Source organism: Ambystoma mexicanum, chromosome 3p (genome assembly GCF_040938575.1).
Source record: "Ambystoma mexicanum isolate Mex_15411 chromosome 3p, UKY_AmexF1_1, whole genome shotgun sequence".
NCBI classification, from domain to species: Eukaryota; Metazoa; Chordata; class Amphibia; order Caudata; family Ambystomatidae; genus Ambystoma; species Ambystoma mexicanum.
Genome location: NC_090925.1, coordinates 778,906,996 through 778,930,391, shown reverse-complemented (window position 1 = coordinate 778,930,391; position 23,396 = coordinate 778,906,996). Strand labels below are relative to the sequence as shown.

At 45.3% G+C, this 23,396-nt stretch overlaps 1 protein-coding gene across 5 annotated transcripts in view; it reads right to left on the bottom strand.

Moving 5' to 3' along the window:
* The window catches only part of TEP1 (telomerase associated protein 1), a 2,409,067-nt gene that overhangs the window by 560,983 nt on the left and 1,824,688 nt on the right, over positions 1-23,396 (bottom strand). For all 5 annotated transcript variants that reach the window (XM_069651741.1, XM_069651744.1, XM_069651746.1 and 2 more), the window contains one exon: positions 3,484-3,639. In XM_069651741.1, the coding sequence (XP_069507842.1) occupies positions 3,484-3,639 (156 nt within the window). The remainder of the gene's footprint in view (positions 1-3,483; positions 3,640-23,396) is intronic.

Below are 23,396 nucleotides of genomic sequence, written 5' to 3'. Positions count from 1 at the left end.
GCCAGCGAGAGAGCTACTCAATTCCAGGGGCTCTTCAGTTGTTATAGTTTAATGGCACATTTGTTAAAAAAGTTCACCCATATTTGTGCAGAATCATTACTCTGCTACCCATATATGCATTGTGTTTGCTGGATATTGTGAAACAGTTTTTTTGTATTCTTCTGATAGGATGTAAGCCATTTCTAATTATCCAGCTTGAATGTAAGTGATGTCCTGTGAGAATGAAATGCAGAGAATGTGCAATTGTAGGATTGTTTTCCATGAGCTTGTATTTTGTTGTGGTTGCTTGGCACTCTGTATGTGCGAGTTGTGAGTTGGTAGCTACTACTGGCATAGGTGTACAGTGAGCATGTGTTATTGTGTCCTACATGTCTGAGGAGGGAGCGGCACATTGTGAGCTGTTGCTCAACTGCAGGGTGCTGTATTGATTGCATGTGATTTTGTACTGCATGCGTGCAGGAGGTTGCAGCATGTTGCAGGCATTCATGTGCATGTTGAAGGTTGTAGTGATTGCTTGGTATGTTGTTCTGCATGGCTGCAGGCGATTGCAGCATATAGTGGCTTTCGTGTGGAGGAAGCAGGTTTTACTGATTTGGCAGTATGAGTTTGAAAGAGTGGTGCTTAATTGTGTTGGCAATGAAGCACAGGTTGCCTCCAGCCGATTGCCAAACCAGTCATTCATAAGAGAAGATGAAGTTGACCCACCCACTTCTGACATCGAAGAGCCCTCAGGCCTCCATGATGGCTACTAATTGAACAAAAGAATATAAAGTAAAGGTTGATTTCACAGTGCAAGAAAACTGGAGGGTCTATTTATTTCTTTCTTTACTTATTGTCTATCTTCTACGTTTGGAAATATTGAGATGGTAGGGGGCAATGAGTATAATTTATAAGTGGTGATGCAAGGGTGAATGCTGCACAAAGTCTCAACAAATTCAAAAATTGAGGCATTACAACCATGTCCAGCAAATATCTTGCAACTTGAAAGCAGGGTTTAGACTTAAGAAAAGCTGCAAGCACAAAGATTTAAGTAGTATAGCTGCTGGAAGAAGGGGAATCCTTGACAATAGCACAAACGGAAACAATGGGTCAGCAGTGACTCTCTGAAAGCATTTAGAATCCTAAAAACAGGTGAAAAGGGATGACTACAGCGGCTGCACGTGCTGTCTACTATGAACGTACAGATGGATGCACTGCAGTGCCAGACTGCGAAAAAAAGATTTGTATTTAGGGTTCAAAGAGTCCTAATGTTTCCATAAGCCTAGAAGCCGAGCAAAGAAGACACATAGTCCAACTCGTAAGCAAAGTCCTGAAAAACATGGCGAGATCAGCATCAGTTTGCCAACCAGCAAAGCTGCACATAGAGTACCACGGAAAACAGTTCAATGTCTTTTCAAGTGACGGCTGTCAGCAACTTTACACATAAAATTAGGGCTGAATGCTCAACCACTAAACAAATATAGAATGCCTTGTAAATGTGAAATCTTTCTCGAATATTAGGTTTAAAGCGAAAAAGGGTTTTAAACAAAAGCAATAGTAGTTAGGAATGCCCCATGTGTTTCTGGTATCAGCCAGCCTGGGATTTTAATGTAAGAGGCAGATTATCTGAGCCCTTAATAATGGTGAATGGTATTTCCTTCCTCTTGTCTGTTCCACAGAGAAATTGATATTTGCAGTTTTATGTCTGCGCTGCAGTAAGAACTTGTTGATATTCGATACTTACAATGATCTCTATTGAAGTGTTGTACTGTTCAACGCTGTACAAATGCATAAAAGCCTAATGAGGGATTGAAATAAAAAGTAAAAAACTAGTGGCTGGACTGCCCTCAAGCCCTGATGCAATGATGGATAACCACACCACAAGCACTGAGGAGGCACATAGGTTATTTATAATGCGGAACTCTTCAAGATACAGCTGAAGCTCCAGAGAACCTGTATTCGGTCCTATAAATCATCTAATGAACATCCGTGCAGCAGAATAGATTGTGCCTATGGTGGTACAACTTGTGAGCGGTGGAGGAGCATGAAAAGCTGGCGCTTCAGTTAGCTCGTCCTCAAAGGCAGGAGGCCCACCTCAAAGAAAGGAGCTTCCGGTACTCCACTTTTTAAGGGTGAGTTGCAGGTACCACTCGTTAAACGGCAGTACCAGCACGAATATCGAATGGAGGCAGGGGAATTTTCTAAACTGGTACTTTCCATTTTCGTTTGTTTCTTCTTAGTCTTCCTATGCTTCTTCCCTGAAGAGAAGGCAGCGACTGTGATGGAGCAGGTAACATTTGTACAAGGTAGGAAAGGACAGAACGCCTGCATATTAAGTAGTAGATCTTTTAATTATGCGCAAACAGCAGAGATTAGGAAGGTCACCTTGAGAGCCCAATTGGCCACACGGTGTACCACAAAAAAACAGAAGGAGGTGCACACCAACAAACCATGTGGCTAGGGCTGCATATTTGAACAGAGTACAGAGGAAACCCCTTTACAGGAGAAGGTTGTGAGGTTGGTTGTTATGGCATGTGAGAGAGGATACAGTTTTGGCGTCACTATGGTCCCAAAGTGAGCAATGTTAAAATCTGCCACTGTGATGCGGGCCCCTAGGACGGAAGGGTGAGGGGGGCTTTGTGAGGGAATCAATATGGCTGTCACCAAGTACTATTTCCACCATTGCTGATGCAGGACATTGGCCCAGCGTGACATTTTGCCACACCGGACCAGTGCATTCAAGTACTACGCATTGCCAAGTTATTTTTGGTGTCAGCGCATGGCGTGGTCGAGATCCTATTTCTAGTGTATGATGACTCTTATTGAGTTACTTACCAGGGTACTGTCCGTTGAGCCATACAGAACCAAGATAAATTGGTACCCTCTTATTGCGTCACGAAACGAGCCTGTTGAACATCCTGAACCAACTTAAAAAGCAGAAATTAAACTTGAGATAGGCCCACAAGGACAGCTGCTGAACCCATGAAAGAACAGGTATGCACCGCATAAATGTGATAACCCCAAAGTGTCATATTCAGGTGGTCACCATCTTGCTAGCTGTTGTAAACAGGTGCACTCTTCTTAGGGGGAGACTTCTCATCCCCATAGTAATTTACCATCTTGTGTTTAATATTAAAATACAGACTGGTTGTGTGCTATTTTAATCCCAAGCCAAGGGGTATTGTGTCCTTTGCCCAGGAGTCTTATTATTTCTATGTCCACATTTTGGTGTGTTTGTATGCTATTGATTGTGGTTGTGCACTGGGAGTGGGGGGGGGGGTGGGGACAGCCTGGCCATGTGGCCTCCCAGAACCCCCGCCCTGCAATAGTCTGTGCCTGTTTTTCCCTAGGCAGTGCTTGTAGGTCTGCTGCATGTCTGCACTTCTGAACAACTTACCCGGGCTCCCTGGGGCACAATATTGACGTTTGCATGAGAGAGGGAAGATATAGTGGGGGCGGGGAGGGAGAATGCTTAACACCAAAGGTAAAAACGGTTACACCTACCGAAACAGTTGTCCAGGACACAGTTTTCACAATGGTTATCTTCTTGTCCCAAGAGCCAATGGCAATAAACTGACCCTCGGGGTGAAAGGTCACACAGTTCAACGGGAACTCAAATGCACGCGATCCAACCAGCATTCCTTTTGTGGTGTCCCACAGCTACAGAGAAATAGAGACGTTGGTATATAATACATCTGACAGGGTGAGTGGCAAATACCTGGTCTACACAGAGACACAAAAATAATAAGATAATAGTCATCATGCATATATAACGCATTCAGCTATGCCCCGCATCTTGAAACACCTACTGGTATTCTAGTAATGAGACCCACACACAGCTTTGCAAATGCACCTAACACATGGCCTACAACACCTTCTGATATTCAAGTTCGAGGACCCAGATGTATTCCGTGAATGGAACTTGAAAAGATCCCTCCAAATTTCCCTACATCTAGACCCAAAAGAGAAACAAATAAAAGCTATTAGCAATGGCCCGAATACCAAATATATTGCAGACAACACAGATAGAGCAGAGGCTCATCAAACATATGCAAACAGAATCACTGCTCGCCAACTCATACAGAAATGTAGTCTGGGTAACTGTGAGCAAGCTGTAATCGTGAGGGTGGGCAGGACGGGTTACCATGGCTCCCTGAGAGAACATGAAGTCTGCCTTTTCTATTACGTATTTGACAAATGAAGTTCAAGAACGCTTTTGAATGCAAATAAACCAGGGTTCCAATTCAGTGAATTATGAATCAAAGGCTGAATGTAACAGATACAATTGTGCTTGCCTTATCCAGGTGAAATGGCTGTGCTCAGTCCACACCCAACAGTTTCAAGGAATGATTTGTGGCATTGGCAATACAGTGAAGGAGGGGAAATGACAGTTTGCGTCTTAGAGGTGCAAAGGGAAAGGAGAGCTAAGACAAATGTCAGTATCCTGGCCAGGATCAAACACACAGACCTTGCCCCAAGTTAAGAACTTCATAAAGATGTCTGGATGTTACAGGAAGTTTTTTCAACACCAGTGTCTTAGTCATGCCACTGGCAAGCCTGCTGGAGAACATACTCAAAGTCCTGTAAGTCAGCATTTTAGGAGCCAATGAAGGCACTATTATTCAGTCAGGTAGTGATCAAGCAAGGCTATTGTTAGGAGGGTTTTTCAAAGTCACTACCTGGGTTAGGAATTGAAAAATCCAGCCTAGGGTTAAGCAAGATTATTCACAACCCCAGGTGAGCAAAGGCACTCTCTTAGCTGGCGTTGACCAAGCAGCAAGATTTTACTAAGGAGGAAGGGGGCACTGTTGTGTAGTACAGTTAACACTTCACAGACACGATAAGGGAAAGACACAAACGGGTAAGTTATAAAAATGACAATCATTTATTACAGTAATACACTAAGGTACACTTACAATATTTCAAGTTAAATAAAAAATACTTTAGTACATATATACAACTCACAATTTGGTAACCCAGAATGGGTTACACACCACTTTAGAATCTCAAGCAGTTATTCACTCATAAAATGCATTCACTAAAGTTGGAAAAACAGATGTTAGGCACACACTATACACACACTTTATAATTATAAAAAGCACCCAACACCATGTTCTGCCCTAGCCTGTACCAAGTCTCTGGTAGACTTTAACGTGTATTAAAAGGTTCCTGAGGGTAGAGTTCAGTAGCCAAGAGGGCCCACTCAGCTAGGGCAGGTAAAGTACTGATGTTAAGTAGACAGTGCAGGACAAATGCAACCATGTGAAGTAGGGTGTTAAGGGTATTAAACTGATTTACAACAAAAGGAGGAGCAGCTACCACCCCTGGGGTTCTCAAAGATGACCCACAAAAGTACTGATCTGGACACAACAGTCCAGGGCAGCCCAGGATAGCGCTAAGGTAAGCAGGGCTTTACGCCCAATGCAAACCTAATAGGGAGTCGATGGTTCAAGAGATATAAGGGATCTAAGGCTCCCGCTAGTCATCTTTAGGTTCCCTGTGGAGACCTCCGACAGTAGGGGGACACCTAGATTCATTTGCATGATGAAGGAGAGACCCTCATGGAGGCCTTCACAGATGCACTTCTGGATGGAGTCAGGAGGCACTCGGAATCTCAGCGGTTGAACTTCGGTCTTCCTGAAGGCTTGTCTCCTGGTGGAGGGTGGGATAGCAGATTACCAGTGTCCCAGCAGAGCCTCAGGGACGCCTACAAAGAGTTCCAGCTGTATGGCTAGCCGGAAGAACTTGCAACGATGAACAGCTGGTTCCAGGCTTTGCACAGAAAATGCAAAGATGCAGGCTCCTACGACCAAAAATTGGCGAAGTACATCAAACAGGACATGTTGGTTGTACCAGTCAAAGGCTGGAAGGCAGCTCGAGAAGGTCGGGTTCACAACAAGGTGGTATTGGCTGAGTCAGTGCTGGTTTCTGCAGCAGTCCTCCAGTGTGCCTTGGTCGCCTTCCTCTGATATCTCCAGCTCCAATGGTTGACTTGATTTGTGGTTGCAGCTCATCACCTTGTATCCAGAAAATGGGCTGCGGGTGACACCAGCCCTCCAATAAGTTTTTTTTTGCAACATTCTAACTTGGAGGTGGATGTCCCATAGTGGTCAGCCAGCCTCCCAGAATCTGTTCAGCAACATCCAAGCCCTGGAGGAATGTGGATTGGGGCACACGGTCCCCTCCTCACGTTCTGTGAATACACACACCAAGCATGTGCAGGCTTCTTGTAAGATGCCTGCCAGGGTGCATGAAGTGAGGGCGCTCTGCCCAACCCAGAAAGGTAGAAATATGTCCAACAAAGGACAGGCATTCTTGAACAGGACTTAAAACAGGAAGGGAGACATTTTGAGTATATTGCCTCCTTTAGTGGAATATTCATGGCTGTGAAAAGCAGCCCGCGACAATGCATCCAAAAAAGAGGTAAAAAAGTAACGACTGCCACCAGCCTGTTCAGAAGATGCCTGAAAAGTAGCAAAAATATGACTGAGAACCAAGAGTAGGGGTCACAATATCCAGTGGTGGGTCAGAAATGAGAGGCAGACACAAAGTTGTAATTTTCTCAAGATTTGTCATGTTTAGTAGAAGAAAAGGTGGATGGGATAAAGGCCTACCTTTCCATATTCTAACAGGAATGTTCTTGCCTATCAAACTAAAGCTAAAGAAAAGTTACCTTGTGTCCAAATAGATCTGACCCTCCCACTAGCATATACAACAAAAATGTGTAAGGTAAATATGTTTGTTTCCAGATCAACAAAAATGTGCAACAGTTCACAAATAGGACTCCAACAAAGCAATCCTTGCGTCCAGGCGTTGACTCCCTTGCCCTGAATCAATTCAGGAAGATTTTTGAAAGAGTTCTGTTCGAACAATATTCTATTCAGTTCAATGAAACAAATCTCCTTCATCCAACACATTCCTCAAATTTCCAAAGTAAAAGTATCATCCATAGAATAGTTTTTCGCAAACAAAGCAACTGTTTCTCTTATGAAATATTCTTCTCAAGATGTCAAAATGATTACTTAGGAGGATGTAACGACAGACTTTTTCATAGAATACTTTTCCCATAATGTTAATACAAGTGCTTCTTTCATAAAAGGTTTTTGTTAGGTGGACAAAGTAAGTGTTTACCTCATAGAATACTTTTGTCAGAATGGCAAAACAAATGTCTTTTGTTATACAATAGTTATAGTTATACAATAGTTTGGTCAGGATGATAAAGTAAATGGTTTCTTTCCACAACACTGTTTATTTCCTGGTTTACTCGCCTGCCAGGAATAGTTTCTACTTCATACAACTGCTCCTTTCCTGGATTTACTCGCCTGCCAGGAATGATTTCTATTTCACACAACTGTTATATCTCTCTCTCTGCTTGGGGAAATCTTTGTTCCAGGTTTCTCCACATTGATATCCCATATGAGGAGAATTACACAATATTTGCCCAGTTCTTTGCTTATGGCAATATGGGTTCCAGATTTCCCTAAACTGATATCTCATGTGGTGACCATGCAGGTTTTAGGTTTTCCCAAACTGACATCCCATGTGAGGAGAATTGTACCTCTTTTGCCCTTCTTTCTCTTCTTCAAAGTCTCTTGATTGGTGGCAAAGCGGTTTCCAGGTTTCCTCAAACTGACATCCCATGTTAGGGCAATTGTACCCTTGTTGCCCTTCTGTTCTACTGGGTCTGTGTTAATTGTGGCTGCTCAAGTGTCCTTTAACCTTATAACACGTCCTGGGGCCTCCAACTCCTTTTGGCTGACTCACCAGCTCAACGTGTATCGAAAACAAAGAACCGCTGTCGGGCTGGTTTCCCCACTCACCCAGAGTCTCTCTCGGTTCCCACGTTGGTCTCTCACACCTCTGCTAATGGAACCCTCGCTGTTCAGCACGAACATGTTTCACCCGGTCCTGCAGCCCTTCTCCTCAGGTACGCCACACCTACAGCTGGGTGACTGAGCATCATCCTTCTTCAGCATGGCATGCTACTGTGACTCTGCTTAGCAACTCGTCTCCCGCTTCGCGTCCACCGTGGCTTTCAGCTCCATGTCCTTCCTATGAACTGCGATCACCTCTGCACCTGCTACACCTCTGGGCATAGCCAGACGCACCATTTTTAAATCTCCTGCACATCTCATGATTCTTTGAATAATTAGTCTGCATCTTTGACTTAAGGTTGTTCCTATTGCACATTAACTCTTTACTCCTCTTCTTCGCCCCAGTACCATAGGTATAACGGGAATTAAAGTCCATATTGTTTTTAAACATTCCAAAGCTTTATTGTTGCAAATGCTTGTTAGATCTGAGTTTGTCAAAAACAGGAGTTATGTGAACTTTATGTGTTCAGCATTCTTACCCAGGAAAGAACCTTTATAATTGAGGGATGTTAAATGTGACCCATGTGTTTCTGAAGTGTAAAGCTTATTCTGTTTATTGGGTCTTTCATATAATGTTCTTTGTGTTTTACCATTGAAGGGACTTGCGCAGTGACAACATGCCCTCAGGTATTGCGGATTATAGGATCTTCAACTTCACAGAAAGAAGAATACTGCATCCCTCCCAAGGGCGTTAACACTTCTCCTTGACGGTCATCTCCTCCCATGTGATCCTCGTGAATAATACCACCCCCAAGGTCAGGATCAGGTAGTTCATGCCTTCCCCTGGCCATATGGGAGGAAACTTTAGGCTGGGGACTCCGCAGGATTCATCCAGTCCCCACAGTACTCCAAGGAAGATGGCTTTTGCTGCAAAAAGTAAAGTACAAAAGTCCTAAAACGGAGATGACCACTTCTCCTATACTGGTGGATCTAAGGACTCAGTAGTGCACCCAAAACGTCACAAAGACAGAAAGATGGATCTTTTGGCAGAGACTGAAATCAGAGACCACTTTCTGGAGAAAAGATGGTCTCACTCTCAATGTCACCTTCTCCTTGGAGAAAATCAAGTAGGAAGTTTTAACTGATAATGCCTGGCGCCCACTCCCCAGTTTAGCAGAAGTGATGGCGACTGGGAATATCACCTTAAGCGTGAGCAATCTTAAACAAGAATGAAGGGGCTCAAATGGAGCGCTCATTAGAAATGTTAACACTAAATTTAAATTCCACGTCTGAACAACAAACCGACACCCCTCAGGAATGTGGGGATCGTGAAAAAGGAGCCCTGCTCCGGGGGTTCCCTTGAAAACCGAAATGGCAGCAACATACCCCTTTACAGTGTCAGGAAGACCTGCCTGGGCCAAAGAAAGCAGAAAATCCAGAACAGAGGATGTGAAGCAGGTAAAAGGGTCTAGAGCCACCTCCGGCAACAAGCTGAAATCGTACACCACCTACAGGCACACATAGATCTGGTGGCGGTTCCCGTAGCAGAATGGAGCATGTCAATGAAATCCTCTGGCAAATCCCACTCCTTATACCTCAACCTTTCAGCAGCAAAGCTTGAACGTTCAGGCTGTGGAGGTTCGGATGCAGTACTTGTCCTTCCAAATGGGAGAGGAGGTCCATCATATGTGGTAGGCTGCAGGGAGGGCAGATGGCCATGTCCAGCAGCTCTGGGTACCATGTTCCTCGGGCCCAATCCGCATTGAGAACGATCATTGTGGTCCCGAACAGGCGTAGCCTCCTGAGAGACAGCGGTATGACAGGTATCAGCCGCAAAGCATCAAGCCAGCCGGTGTCCCATTCAACTGTCAAAGTGTCCCCTCAAAACCTCCTGATGAGGAAGTCCATGGACCAGAACCACTTGCACTTCCTGTCCACACTGGAAGTGAAACGATCACTGGAGAAGTTCCTTAATGGGGGAAAAAACTCCTCCAGAACTTCCTGACAGAGCTCCCACTCATGGGAGGTCAAAGACTGTCTGATCAGGGGATCCGCTAACACGTTCCCCTTACAGGTCAGATAGCTTCCTTCAGATACACGTTGTTCTCCAGAGCCTAGAACCACAACTGCATTGCTTCTCTGCACAGTGGTAAAGAGCCCACACCACCCTATGTGTTGAGGTGGTGCATGGCTACCGTGTTGTCCATCAGGACCAACACAGTCTTGCCTCCTTCAGCAGGGAGGAAAGGGATCAGGGCCAGCTTGATCACTCTCAAATCTAACAACTTTTTAAAAAAAACATTTTTATTGATTTTATTTCAACAACAAACACACACCAAACTTACAGTGCACATATCAATGTTCTGTATGCATCACTTTATCAATGTTCAGTATGCATCACTTTATCCAAGTCCACTGTTCAACCCCTACCAACCCACCCTTTTGAGCCTACACTCCTACATGTTCTGTTCCCCCGTCTTGCCGTGGGGATTCATTGTCGATGGTTTCTGTTGGATCACAGTCACTTGACCCATCATGCGTGGGCCCAAATAACTCAGCTATTAGCTGCTTCCATGCTATTAAGGTTCCAGCCTCTTCCTCCCCCCCAACCTCGCTTGCCTCCTGCCATACCGCAGTTTCTGCCTCTGCCCATTTCTGCAGGTCTCTCCACCATACCTCGATTCCAGGTCCATGACATGTCTTCCACCCCATTGCAATTCTCCTCTTTGCCAGCGCGTACGCTAGGTCCTTCAATTTGCTCACATGCTTAATTTTACATGGTCAAGTAAATCCTCCTAGCAGAAAAGCCCACACTGCGTCCACCTCCATTTTGATCCCTTTTTCCTGCATCCTGTGAGCTATTTCTCCCCAGAATCTCTCCATTATCGGGCATGACCAGAACATACGTACCATTCCAGCATTTTCTTCATCACATTTGGGGCATGATTGTCGTCTCACATTTTTTTCATTTAAACTATCCTTTGGGGTGTCATATACACTCTGAGTTATGTACAACTATCTGATGCAATCTAGCATTTCTTGACACTTATGATATCCTTGGGCACGCTCCCATGTCCCATCACTCATTGGGGCACCCACTTCCTCTTCCCAATCCAAATCTAACAACTTGATGTGCTCCTGGCATGCTGATAGGGACCACAGGTTGCTTACTGTAACGTCTTGGAGGTGAGCACAACTTCAGGCACGCATCTGTGACTAGAGTCAATTGGGATCAAAGTTGTCTCAACAAATACCTTCTCAAATAGGTTTGTCTTTCTGAAATCACCATTCCATGTCCCTGGACACCTTTGTAGAGAAGACCTGAAGTTTGTCCCTGAAACTGGGACTACTGGCAACACAGAATCCACTGAAGCGACCTCATGCGCAATCAAGCTTTTGGCACTACTAGGATGCAGGAGGTCATAAGACCCAGCAAACACAGAAAATCTCAGGCAGGTACCTTTCCCTCTGATTGGAAGACATGAACCATCGGTTCCATGTGTTAAAAACATTGCAAAAATGGCTGTGGACACACAATATTGCGGGAAAAAAAGCTGTGGTTTTGCTGCCGCAATCCATGTATGCGAGGGACACCCCGCAACCCCCGGACCCATTATACCATTTAAGGGGAGCGGGGGACACCCCCACAACCCCCGCTCCCCTTAAATGGTGTAATGGGGTACACGGGTCAAACCACTGCATTTTTGCTGCAATCTTTTTGAGCAGGCGACATTTGCGCCGCGATTTTATCACTGCATACCAAACCATCTTGGGGATGTTTGTTACTCTGTCCCTGGGAGAGAAGGCCGGACCCATGCGAGTCTCCCAACACCACCCAAATGAATCGGATAGACTCGGAGGGCAAAAGTTGATACTACCCGAAGTTCAGGGAGAAGCACACGCTGTGAAACAGGCTGCACATCCAGTACAAGTCGATTGATGCCTGATCTCGGGAGCAAGCACAGACATCCAGCAAGGGAAACACATAGATGCCCTCCATTCTGAGGTGAGTCGCTACCACTACCAGCAGCTTGGTGAAGCCCCTGAGTGCCGAAGAAAGGCCGAATGGCAGGACTGAATTGGTAATGGCAATTTACCACCTTGAATCTCAGGTACTTCCTGTGTTTCCTGTGGATGGATACATGGAAGTATGACAAGCCAAGGGAGACAAGCCAATCCTGCACATCCAGGCCCTCAAGTATCTGGGCTATAGTGACCATTTTGAACTTACTTTTGCATAAGTAGGAGTTCAAAAGCCTCAGATCTACAATGGGATGAAAGCCCCCGTCCTTTGGCACCAGAAAATAGGTTGAATACCAGCCCTTGTCTCGTTCCAAGCAGAGTACCGTGTCTGTGGCCTTCTTTGCCAGAAGCTAACAGACATCTTCCAGAAGGAGAGGGTCTGGAGGCAAGAACTGGCCGTCCAACGGGTGGTCCAGAGTATGATGAACATAGAGAGACAGTGTCCCTGATGAATGACTTGTAAGGCTAAGGCGCTGGAAGTGCAAATCATCTATTACTTGCCGAATTGGGGTAGTCTGCCTCCCAGAGGGGAGGAATGGTGGAAGTCCGGTTAATAGAGGCCTCACAACTGAGGCAGCGAAGGACACAGTGGAGATTGTGACACCTCCTCTAGGGGCACTGCTACCCCATCCCCTGTTGGGGTGGCACTGCACTTGCTATTCTGAGGGGGCTTGACCTCTCCCGCTGTGTCCATAGGAGGTGAAGGGGCAACACCCCTGCCACTGTCCTGGGGCTCACAGGTTGCTGCTATTGGACATTCAGCTCCAGAGACGTTTCAGTCACCTTTGAAGCCTGTAATTTTTGCAGGGGTTCATTAGTTTCTGTACCGAATAGGTTTTTGCCACCAAACTGCATGTCCAGAAGGAGGAGGAGGTTGGGCTGTTAAACCGATACATGGTGGGAACTTTACTCTTCTAAACACATTTCTTCTTGGAACACTGTCATTTCCGACTGCGAGGAGACCTTCGCTCTACGACAGACCTTATGAGAGGGGGGAGGAGGGCTCACTGAGCAGCAGAGGGAGGTAGGGAGGGAGGATGCTGGGACTAAGTATGCAGGGATCAAGCTGAGACTCTGTAGGGGTTTCACTGTTGTACTGTTACATGTTGTAAAACCTTAATTATCAGTAAAATAAACTGCAAGTCCATCGGGTACGAAACCTGACATTCTTAGCAATGAGTATCTCCTCAAAACCCTGCTGCAGCCATTGTTCTGGCTACACAGTCTGTAGGATCTTTTGAGAGGTCTTCTTGCCATCATTAAATAAACTCTCAAATCCATCCCTCATGTCAACCTCAGGGATGTCTCCTGGTGCCTCCGAGATGACAGACCAAAGCCCAAAAGAAAATGTGGCTAGGGCACAAGAGGCATTGATGCATTGCAGGCCACATTATGTAGAGTCAAAAACATTCAGTCTTTTGATCACCTTGTCATGAGTTAAAGAAGTGAAAGAGGTGTTTTTCAGACTTGCCGTGTGTGAGAAGTCAGGAATGAAACTCAGACACAAGTTAGCCACGTTTTTGGTTAAAGACTTTTATTAAAAATAAAAAAGGGATTGGGAACATGCCTCTCTGACCCTGCTTTAAGAGGTATTTCCCCACTTAAACCAATTCCCTACTTAAAACAAAAACGAAGGATTTGTTGGTTTCAGAATGGCCAAAATGAAAACTGTCCTGTGTTCAAAGTTCTATTCTAACCCTCACACTAAAACTAAAGCCTAAGGTGAAACGGGAAATGTATTTAACCTTGGAAGGTTTGGGAAAGTGTTCACAAAAAGAAGAATAACTGGTTTTCAACATAAAGGTTCTGCAAGGATATAGGTTCTTGCTCCAGAGGATGGTTCCCTTCCCTTGGATTCCTCTTGGTTCTCTGAAGATTCACATTCAACAGTTCCTTGTGCCTTTCTTGGCCCACAACAATTTTGACGTAAAAACCTCTTTTGAACAACTGGTTCATGCAATCCTTTCATGCAATCCTTTCCTAGTCCTGATGTTCCTTCTCAGAAACTCTTTGGTTAAACAACTCAATTCTTTACTCATTCCTGATATTCCTTTCCAGGACCTTGTTGGTTGAACAACACAATCCTTCACTTTTATTAAACAACACAGTTCTGGTTGCCTGGTGTACTTTCCTGCCAGGACTTCTTATGTTCACACTCTTGTGATGGCTTTCTGGTGTACTCTCCTGCCAGGGCTTCTTATATTCGCATGAGCTCTCTGCCCTTTTCCATAGTTGCACACACACTTTGTTTGCAAATATGTCTTCTGGATATATAATCCGTTCATGGGTTTTCCTCCCTTCACAAAATTTGCATCTATCTGCTTGTAAGGGTTTTATTTGCAATTTGTTTACCCGTTTACTGTCAGGTGGTACATTCTCTCTTTCTCTCTCACTGGCTTGTTCATTCAATTGCATTCAGCATACCCACCAACACGCCCCAGGGTTCCAACAGCCTCTCGGAAGACTCACCAGTGTTCGTTGGTGTTGCTGTATGCTCCCACGGTCAACCAGAGAAGCGCTTTCATCTGCCTTCCTTTACGCAAATGCTTCTGCCTAGTTTCTTCAGGTGTTGTGGCTTCCACTTTTCTGCTTCGCCTCAGGCTCTGGTAAGGAAAGCGATGCTCTTGATCATCTGCGAATGTCCAGGAGTCCCCCGACTGCGTTCCAGCAGCATGTCTTCCCCACTCTGTAGCCTTCTCCTTCTTCACTGGTGAGCCCCCTGGCACTGCTCGATTCTTCTTCTTCTTTGTCCCAGTAATTTGGTCATTCTGGGATATGAATTCCAGGTTTTGGAATTGGTTTGGAGGACGTGAATAGACATTTTTAGTAGTCTTAAATGGTGAATGATTCTTGGATAAATGGTAGGTGGAATTGGAGAGAGTGATTTCCCTATTCTTCATGGGAGAAGGAGTGGGCATTTAACAAAAGGATATTAGGGTATTATATATTTTCAGGAGGAAATGGGGGAATACCATGTCCCACCCGATGAAGCCATGACATCTCTCCCGAGGTTGTCTCCCTCCATGTGATCCTCCCTCATATAGCTGCCCCCTGGGTGAGGATCAGGTAGTGACTGCTATCCCCTGGCCACATGGGAGGAGATCAGCACTGGGAGATGAGTGATGACTTCATCGGGTTCATCACTCGTGGCAACCTGAACAACCAAGGTCTCTGCCGATACATGGGTGGACCGGAATAGTGTGTCTCAGGGTGACGGGCTTGGATATTTAACCAGATCACAGTTAACAGTTAGGACCAAATTCAATTAAGACCATAGATCCAGGAGAGCATCTTTCTTTGGTATCTTGACCAGAATATCGGTCAGCTCGTATTGCACCCTTGGAATGGTTGGGGGCTGCCAACCCTAAGATATCTACCACCTTTGCAGCAAAGTGCTGAAAGGTTGCCTGAGGTAGGAGCAAGGAACATGTCCAGTTCTGGAGAGGTGTCTGGGCCACTTGCATCCTGCAAGTTGGCAGCAAAGTCCACCAAGATTTTTTGTTCATCAAGGAACTTGTCTAGGAAGTCTTTAACTTCCGTAGGTTGGAGGGATTTCATACCAGTAGGAATGGGTCCCATTACTCATAAATGTCTTCTAGGCGAGACATGAATGCACAACTAGGGAGCAGGACATACTTTTATTATTATTATTTTTATTGGCGCTGGGCTTAATTAAAACCTTTCACCTATATCAAAACACACCAGGTAAAATCACATCTTTGAATTTTATGTTGTTGCCAAAAACCAACAAATCCATTAATTACAACAGTTCATAAAAAGATCAATACATTCCAACAATTCATTATAAACAATTCCCAATTCACAGTGTCCTAGATAAAACCACCTCCTGATAATTTTCCTTGCTCATACATTATACATTTAGTCCTGTCATAGTTCTGCTTAATTCTCCTCAGTCAGGCAATGCAGCCCTTTAAACACATCCTCAAGGAACTTAATCAGTGCTATAGTCAGTGATATTCTTTCCCGACCCCTAAGGAATTCACCATTCCGGTGAAGTGTTCTCTTTTCAGTAAAACCTGTGCAAAAAAACAAAAGATGTTGCAGTGTTTTGTTGCTGTTCTCTCTACTGCAAAATCTACATAACAAATCTGAACCATAACAAATCTGAAACTTTCATTGTCTTCTCGAAAATAAATTAAAATGACCTTAGTGGGGTATAGATTGAAGAGAATCTGCAAACATTGAGACCTATAGTAGGAGCATGGCAATTTTAAAAGATATTTGGGCAGAGTATTATAAGCCCTAAATTCCTAACAACATTTTTTGTTTAGTTTAAGCTTTGATATTTGTCCCAATGTCCCAGACCAATCCTTTCTCCACATTTTAATTTTGAAAGCCACCCGTTTTAAGAGTAGCATCTCTTCAGAGGTGCCCAGCTCCTCAATCAACAGACGGCATGCCAAACTACACAGCTCTAGGCCCGGATTGCTGCATTTGACCAGGGCTTCCATTATTTTAAAAAAAGCCTCTCGAGGGGTCTCTGGTATACATTTCCTATAGAATGACATTGACTTCCATTTCAGCATGGGGATCAGTGAAATAAGACCTAGTTCATGTCTCACCAGTTGGTTAGGGGTCCCTGGCGGAAGCTCAAGGGTCCTTCTCCAAAACAGGCCCTCTAGAACTGACCATATATTGTATGGTGCCGCAAAAAGAAATCTGCACCATACGCTAAGATAGCTACCAACTTTAAACGAGAAAAATTTCTCAGTAAAAGCAGCCCCTGGGATGCCAAGGTTTTGGCTTTTGCTCTCAACTGGGGCACTCTCGTTTCATCATTCAGGGTAATATTAAACAACATACCCAGGTAAGAGAAGGAAACCACATTTTTAAGGGGCTCATGATTTAGGTACCAAGTTGGCGACTTTACTCGCCTCCCCTTAGCTGGTTGCAAAGTCAATGGGCCTCATTACGAGGAATGCGGTAAGGGGTTACCGGTAAGGGTACCGGTACAGGTAAACCCTTACCGCTTTACTACGAGGTCCCTTCGTGGGACCCGACCTCAACGGCTGGTTTTACCAGCCGTTAAGGAACGGGCCTGCAAAGGGACCCTGGAGGCAATTACGGTACCGCAATTTGCGGTACCGTAATTGCCGCCTTCCACATTCCCATTGAGCCCTATGGGGGCTCAAATGGGAATGGGGAAGTGCCATGGTGAATGGGGAATTACTGCCCCCACACACCTTGGAATGTGGCAGTAATTCTGCCATTCACCATGGCGGACTCGGTATGGTACCGGCGGCAACCATGGCGCTATTAGCGCCATGGTTACCGCCTACCGTGTAATGAGGCCTAATGTTGTTGATTTTGCCACATTTAATCTTAGGTTATTTTGACCAGCATAAGACTGTAGGGCAGCCAGTTGACATTGCAGCCCAATGGGGTCTGATCTAGAAAGACGAGGTTGTCCGCATATAAGAGGTGCCCCACTGCCCTTCCATTTATTCTCAGAAGAAACCCACTTGGCCCTGCCCAAGGCATCCATCAAATCTGATATGAATGGATTAAATAGAGCCAAAGGGCAGCCCTGTTTCAAACCCTTCCTAGTACAATAGGGGAGACAATGAGCCAGCTCCCTCCAGCCTTACCCTAAGGCTGGTATTCGAATAAAGTGATCAAATTACCAGGACCAGGTCTTAAGGACACCATCAGCTTCGATCATAAGAGGTCCCTGTCCACTGTATTGAAGGCTTGTTCTAGATCAATGAAGGCCAGGTCTGTTTTATCCGTATGCATCATTGCCCTGGCCTTCAAAACATTCAGTAAAAAAAAACATTCAGGCTTATACCTGCTTCTTTAACAAAGCCTGTTTGAAACATGTCAAAGTGGTCAGACCTCTCCAACCAACTAGACAACCTCTCCAACAAAAGGGAAGTAAAAAGCTTTCCACCACATCCAGAAGGGAGATAGGGCGGTAGTTCTTAAGATCCTACATATATCAGTTCTTTTAGATCGGAGCCACTATCGACGATTTCCACGACAACTTCACAATCTGGGCAAACAAGATTGAGAGAAAGTCCGCCCATAAATCAGGATCTGCCTTTAATATTACATTTGCAGGCCCATCTGGACCAGGCACTCTTGAATTACTAGCCCTATGTATAAAGGTGGTAATGTCATCTTTTACAAATACAATGGTCCATTCCATGTCTAACCCCAACTGTTCACATTCCTGATTTTTATCGTGGGTTTTCAAACAAGGGTGTGAAGTTCTTCAGCCATGTCTCCTGAGACACTGCATTAAGTTGTACAGCATCATGAAACAAGACAGACAACAGATTCACTTTCTTAGCAAAAAGGACTTTATTTGTATGTCAGGATAGATTAAGGCCTAACCTGCCCAACTCTAAGGTGGGATTTCCCTACCTAAAGAAACTAAGGATCGTCTGTGTCAGCAAGTTCAACTTTAAAGTCTGTCTGTGTCCAAAACATATACCTGCCCACACAACTAAAGACATACAATGTGTAGGGATAGCAGCACCAAAAGAAACAGTGTTCAAAATAAAGTTCTGAGCTACTTCCAGCTCTGGCTTGGTTCAGCTTCTCTTTCCCCCAAGTTCAAATAGTTCCACAAGGAAACAGGACTCTGGGTTGTCTACCCCAAGATCAACACAGTTCCAGGTTATCTCAGGGTTCCCTTCCCCAAGATCAACACAGTTCCAAATGGTTCAAGTCTCTTGATTTTTATAAATCTTGCCAGCTTCACTTTACACTCCTTTTAATTTGTATCAGAACAGATTCTTCAGCCTTTGTCTTTGGGTTTTTCTTGGTTCTTTCCAAAGTTGGGCTACTAAGTCTAGGCACAGTTGTCCGACCACACGCCCACCCATTACAGGTCATGCAACCCTTGGCACTTTGCTATTCTCTTAGGTCTTCTTGGTCAACATTGGTTTCCTACCTAGCACCAGTGCTAACACTCAGCAGCTGCTGTGGTTTCTCTCTCGTTGGGGCTTAATCATCATCTGTGTATTAGCAGTCTTTTGGCTTTGCCACAACTTGCATTTAACCATTTGTATATTGACAGTGTTTTGGCTTTGCCACAACTTGCATTCATCATTGCCCCTTTGAGTTCAACCACTTATCTTTCACGCTTGCTTTTCATTCAATTCATACATATTCATAACTGCTTTCACCTTGTTTCTCAATGCTTTTATCAAATGTCACTTTGTTCACTATAGCATGTTATTCGTCTTCCACGTGTGCTACAATTTCACATGATTTCCATATCTTCTTCTTAGTTCGGTATTCAATATTGGCTGTTGTGTTTCCCACAATATTTGGCACCTTTTCCATTATTCATTATTCCTTCATTGTATTTCCCCAAAAGACTTTGTAATGGATTCACAATTCCTTATCTCTTTATTTGGCTTCCAAACCCTCTTATTATGAGCCTTTCGCTTGTGCGTAAATATTAAATGTCTTACATTCGCCTCAGAGTACCACGGTGCGAACATTCCCTGTCTCGTACTCACTGGAGCTGCTCTGCTTCGCCAGGCGTCTATGTGCTGTTCTTTGGTTTGCTCACTACTTCCGGATAGGTGTCGGGAGCTCCAACGAGCAGTGCTCGCTTTCAGAAAACCTTTGGGCACCATTTCACAGTGACTTTTAACAAAGTGTCACAAGCAAGTACCTTGTAGTACAAAGTAGCAGAACCAGCGAGTCAAGCAAGTAAAACACACATGCTGGTTAAGCCTAAAGTCTAAAACTTATGCCTTCTTAAATACTCTCATGTCTCTCAAATCAAATCAATTACCAAACACAGTGCTAGGGTGACGTGAGGTAATAAAATAAGCAAGACTTATCCTTGGCCTCAAGTCCAGGGGCTGCATCTCTCCAGCCCTAAAATCTCTTCACTGGCTCCTGGTTGCTGCAAGGATTAAATTCAAAACCCTCTGCCTTATCCATAAGGCTGTCTGGGGTTGGGGACCACACTATCTACAACTTGTTCTCACTAAATACTCTCCCTCCAGATCTCTTCGCTCCTCCGACGCCAACTCCTTGCACGTCAAGCATTTCTCTAAGCAACACGCTGATGGCCGTTCTCTTTTCTCAGCCCATTACCTCCTCTGGACAGCCTCTCCCCTCCTCTGTCTTGAGCCGGATCTCCTCAAATTCCAGAAGCTCCTCAAGACTGTCCTCTTCAACTCCGCCTTCCTCCTCTACCTCCTGTGCTAAACACCACTGCGGCTGAGATTGGTGGCCAGGGCCTTTATGTGTCCCTGCCGGTCATGGCCTACCTCCCAATCGACTTCAGCCTATGCCCTCTCCCAGCACTTTCCTTTTGGCACCCACTGGCCTGTGCTGCCACACAGGCCTGCACTAACTAGCAGGCGAGCACTACTTGCCAAGTGATCTCTGCATTGCACTTACCTGTTGTCTGCAACTGGCTTACTCCCTGGCACTTCCCCCACATGGATTCTCACAGCACCTACCCCCCTCCCCCCCTCCCTCTCTCTCTTTCTATGCACGTTGTGAGAAACCTGAAGGTGTTTTAACCGCTAGTCTCTGGGGGTCTGTCATCCAGGTGGCCAGGACACAGCCATCGGTTTTGAATCCAGTCCCTAGGGGTGGACCAGTGCAGGAGGATCACCTGGATGAGGGGTCTTCGGGGAGTGGAAGTGGGACACCGGATGGCGAGACGCTGTATCCCCTTCCCTGAACCACCTTTTCCCCATGGTACCAGGTAGGATACTTAGGAACTCAACCCCCTAACCCCCTTTCCCCACACAAACACTCTCTCATGGACAGCTCACCATGAGGGAAAACGGACTAACACCAAAGCCGTATCCCTGACATGTCCCAATACAATGGTCAGGCAAGGACAGGCAATTACTGATCATTAAACACACCTGACTTCCATCACACTTCCCCACACGGATAAAAGGCAGAGCTCGAAAGCACACTCTGAGCAAGGCAATGCACATGAGGAAGCAGCAGTTCCAACATGGCAATTTAATACGAGAAGAAAGATGGCGATGCCAGAGAGGGTTGCATGGAGAGAAGTTGCCTTGACCTTTTCAGACCGTTACTTTCAGGAGCCTTGGAAAATAAGAAACCTAAGACCTGGAATTAAAGCGGAAGAAACTTTAATTGTGTGTCGGAGGTACCCGGGGCTCTCCTGCTTTGATAACCAAGGCAGGGAGGAGCGCTTGCCGCTGTGGTACTGTCATTGGCTCCTACATCAAAGTAGCACCAGTAAAGTCAGCACAGCCGGTGAGTCGGGGAGACTGATACCAGACAGGCCTGTGTTAGAACCAAGGTTGCAAGCAGCAACATTTTAAGGAGAAGTCTAAAGAGAACACTGTGTGAATTTTATGTGACGAGTGACACAAATATAATTGAATAACAGCAGAGTGACTGAACTTTTGAAGCCAAGAAAGATACCGTAAACCGAGTGGTCCGGTGCCACGTGGGTGCTCATTCGAAGGTCTCTGTTAGGTATCCAACTGGTTGGCAAATGTGAAAAGGAATTGAGAGATTGAAGTGGTCCTGCAACGGATCAAGCTAAACCCTGTGCACATTCGAAAGTCTTCAACAGTAAATAAAAACTGAAATTGGTGTGTGCCCGGCTGAGGGAGACTAATTGTGTAGGAGGAAGGTTCTGAGCCCGGCTGATGGGGATCCGGGGTGAACTGTGAGTCACCCGATAAAGAATATTCTCTGAAAATTGAAAAAGGGGATCTGAGCCCAGAAGAGGGGGATCCAAAGTAACAATCATTGTATAAAAGGGATCTAAGCCGGCTGAGGGGGGTCCACAGAAGGTCTTGATGCTGATAATTGAACTGTGCGCTCATAGCAAAGAAGCCAAAGAGTGAGCTATGCTCAAGCAAACCGCCTTAGCCCGCGCTTAAAACGTGGGGAAGGGAGGCCAACAGCCTGATTATCCTGACATATAATGTTGAACACTTCTTTCTTTTCATAACATTATTCCCTAAACTATTTGTATTTAGAGGTAAGGACTGGCAATATGTTTTTTAGTATAGGTCCATTTATTTTGACAAGACCCCACTAGGACTGTGTTATTATTATTTGATGGTCATAGCTTGCTCCCATCTATAGATTTAGGGTTAGGTAGGCATTTATCATACCCTTTTTGAAGTTCAATAAACACCCTTGAACTGTGGTCACTTATGTCTGTTTTACTGTTGATACCATGCCGTCCTTACAACTTACACATTCTGAATGTTCCCATGGCCTAGTAGAACCACATCTTTCCTGTCCATCAGTTTATTTCTACCTCCCTGTTGCTCCAATGTTCCCTTCCGCCTTGCCCTGTGGGCGCTTTGAAACACAAATTCTTGTTCTATAAGTGACTTACAAATGCACAATAAATAAATAAAGTGATGTTCTGAAAAAAATACTTGCTCCAGCATAAAGGGTAAAAAAGCTTATTCAGTAAAATGCAAAGGAACTGAGCATTAGATAAGGCAACGAGCGGACTAGAGAGCTGATGGGTTTGTTCACAGGAATATCACTGGAGCCAAGCTGGGTAGTCACCAGAGCTGAGAAAGCAATCACCGAGCCTCGACCCAAAACCCCCAGGGCACTATGAGAAAAATGCAGTAAACTGCAAGAATTGCAAAGAGGCAGGGTGCGGATGCACTCGCCGCCCACTTACTCAAGGGTCAGAGCCACGGCACCCTTGCCACTCTCTGAATGACCCTAAGCACCCAGACCAATCGATGTGGTCTGTCTGATTTGCACTGCGGTATTCGGTCACAGACGCTCTGCTCTGCTTCTCTACAGCACCTGCTGCAGCCTGCTATGGCACCAACGTGTTCGGGCGGTTAGAGAATGGAACATCTTGCAATCAAGCCGCACAGCCAAAACGTACTGCCTCACACAACTCAACACAACACAGCAACTTCAGACAGTAGGACATACTCCCGAGGAGCAGTGACATCTAGCGCCGTGCAGGTAAGTGTTGAGGTTGGAGGACCAACATCCGAAGACAAGCAGTGTGGCCAAGAGATGGGATCTTCTCCATCACATGCACAGTCAGGCCCAGAGGCGCACGGTTGTGCGTAATATCTGTGTCTCTGTTGGCTTGACCAAGTGCAGCAGTCTCAGTTGGTGCCGGCAGAGTCAAGGCCGAAGATGTCGGGGCTGGAGCCTTCAAGAGCGAGGCCTTGGTAACAATGTCAAACATCTTAAGCCTGTAGGCATACCATTCATCTGGGGTAAAGGATTGGGTGGGGGGAAATACCGGTGTATCTTGATCATTAGAGGATTCCATGGAGTGGTGGCTCATTTTCTTTGATGAGGAAGAAGAATGATGTTTCGTCAAAACGCCTAAACACTGAGACCACATGCAGTGCTTCTTTTTCAGTTTGTGCTTGCAGACCAGGGGCCGTACTTCGGTGTGGTGATCCATGCCGAATTACCACGAACAAGTCCATTTAACACTCTTCTCCCTGTTTCCGAAGCATCTTGGGGTGCATCGTCTGACAATGCTCAATTCTGCGTGCGTGTGAGGCAATAAAAACAAGTTTGGCGAGTTTCCAAAATGGACTTTTTACACCCATAGTCAACGCAAGGTTTAAACCCCCGAACACTTCA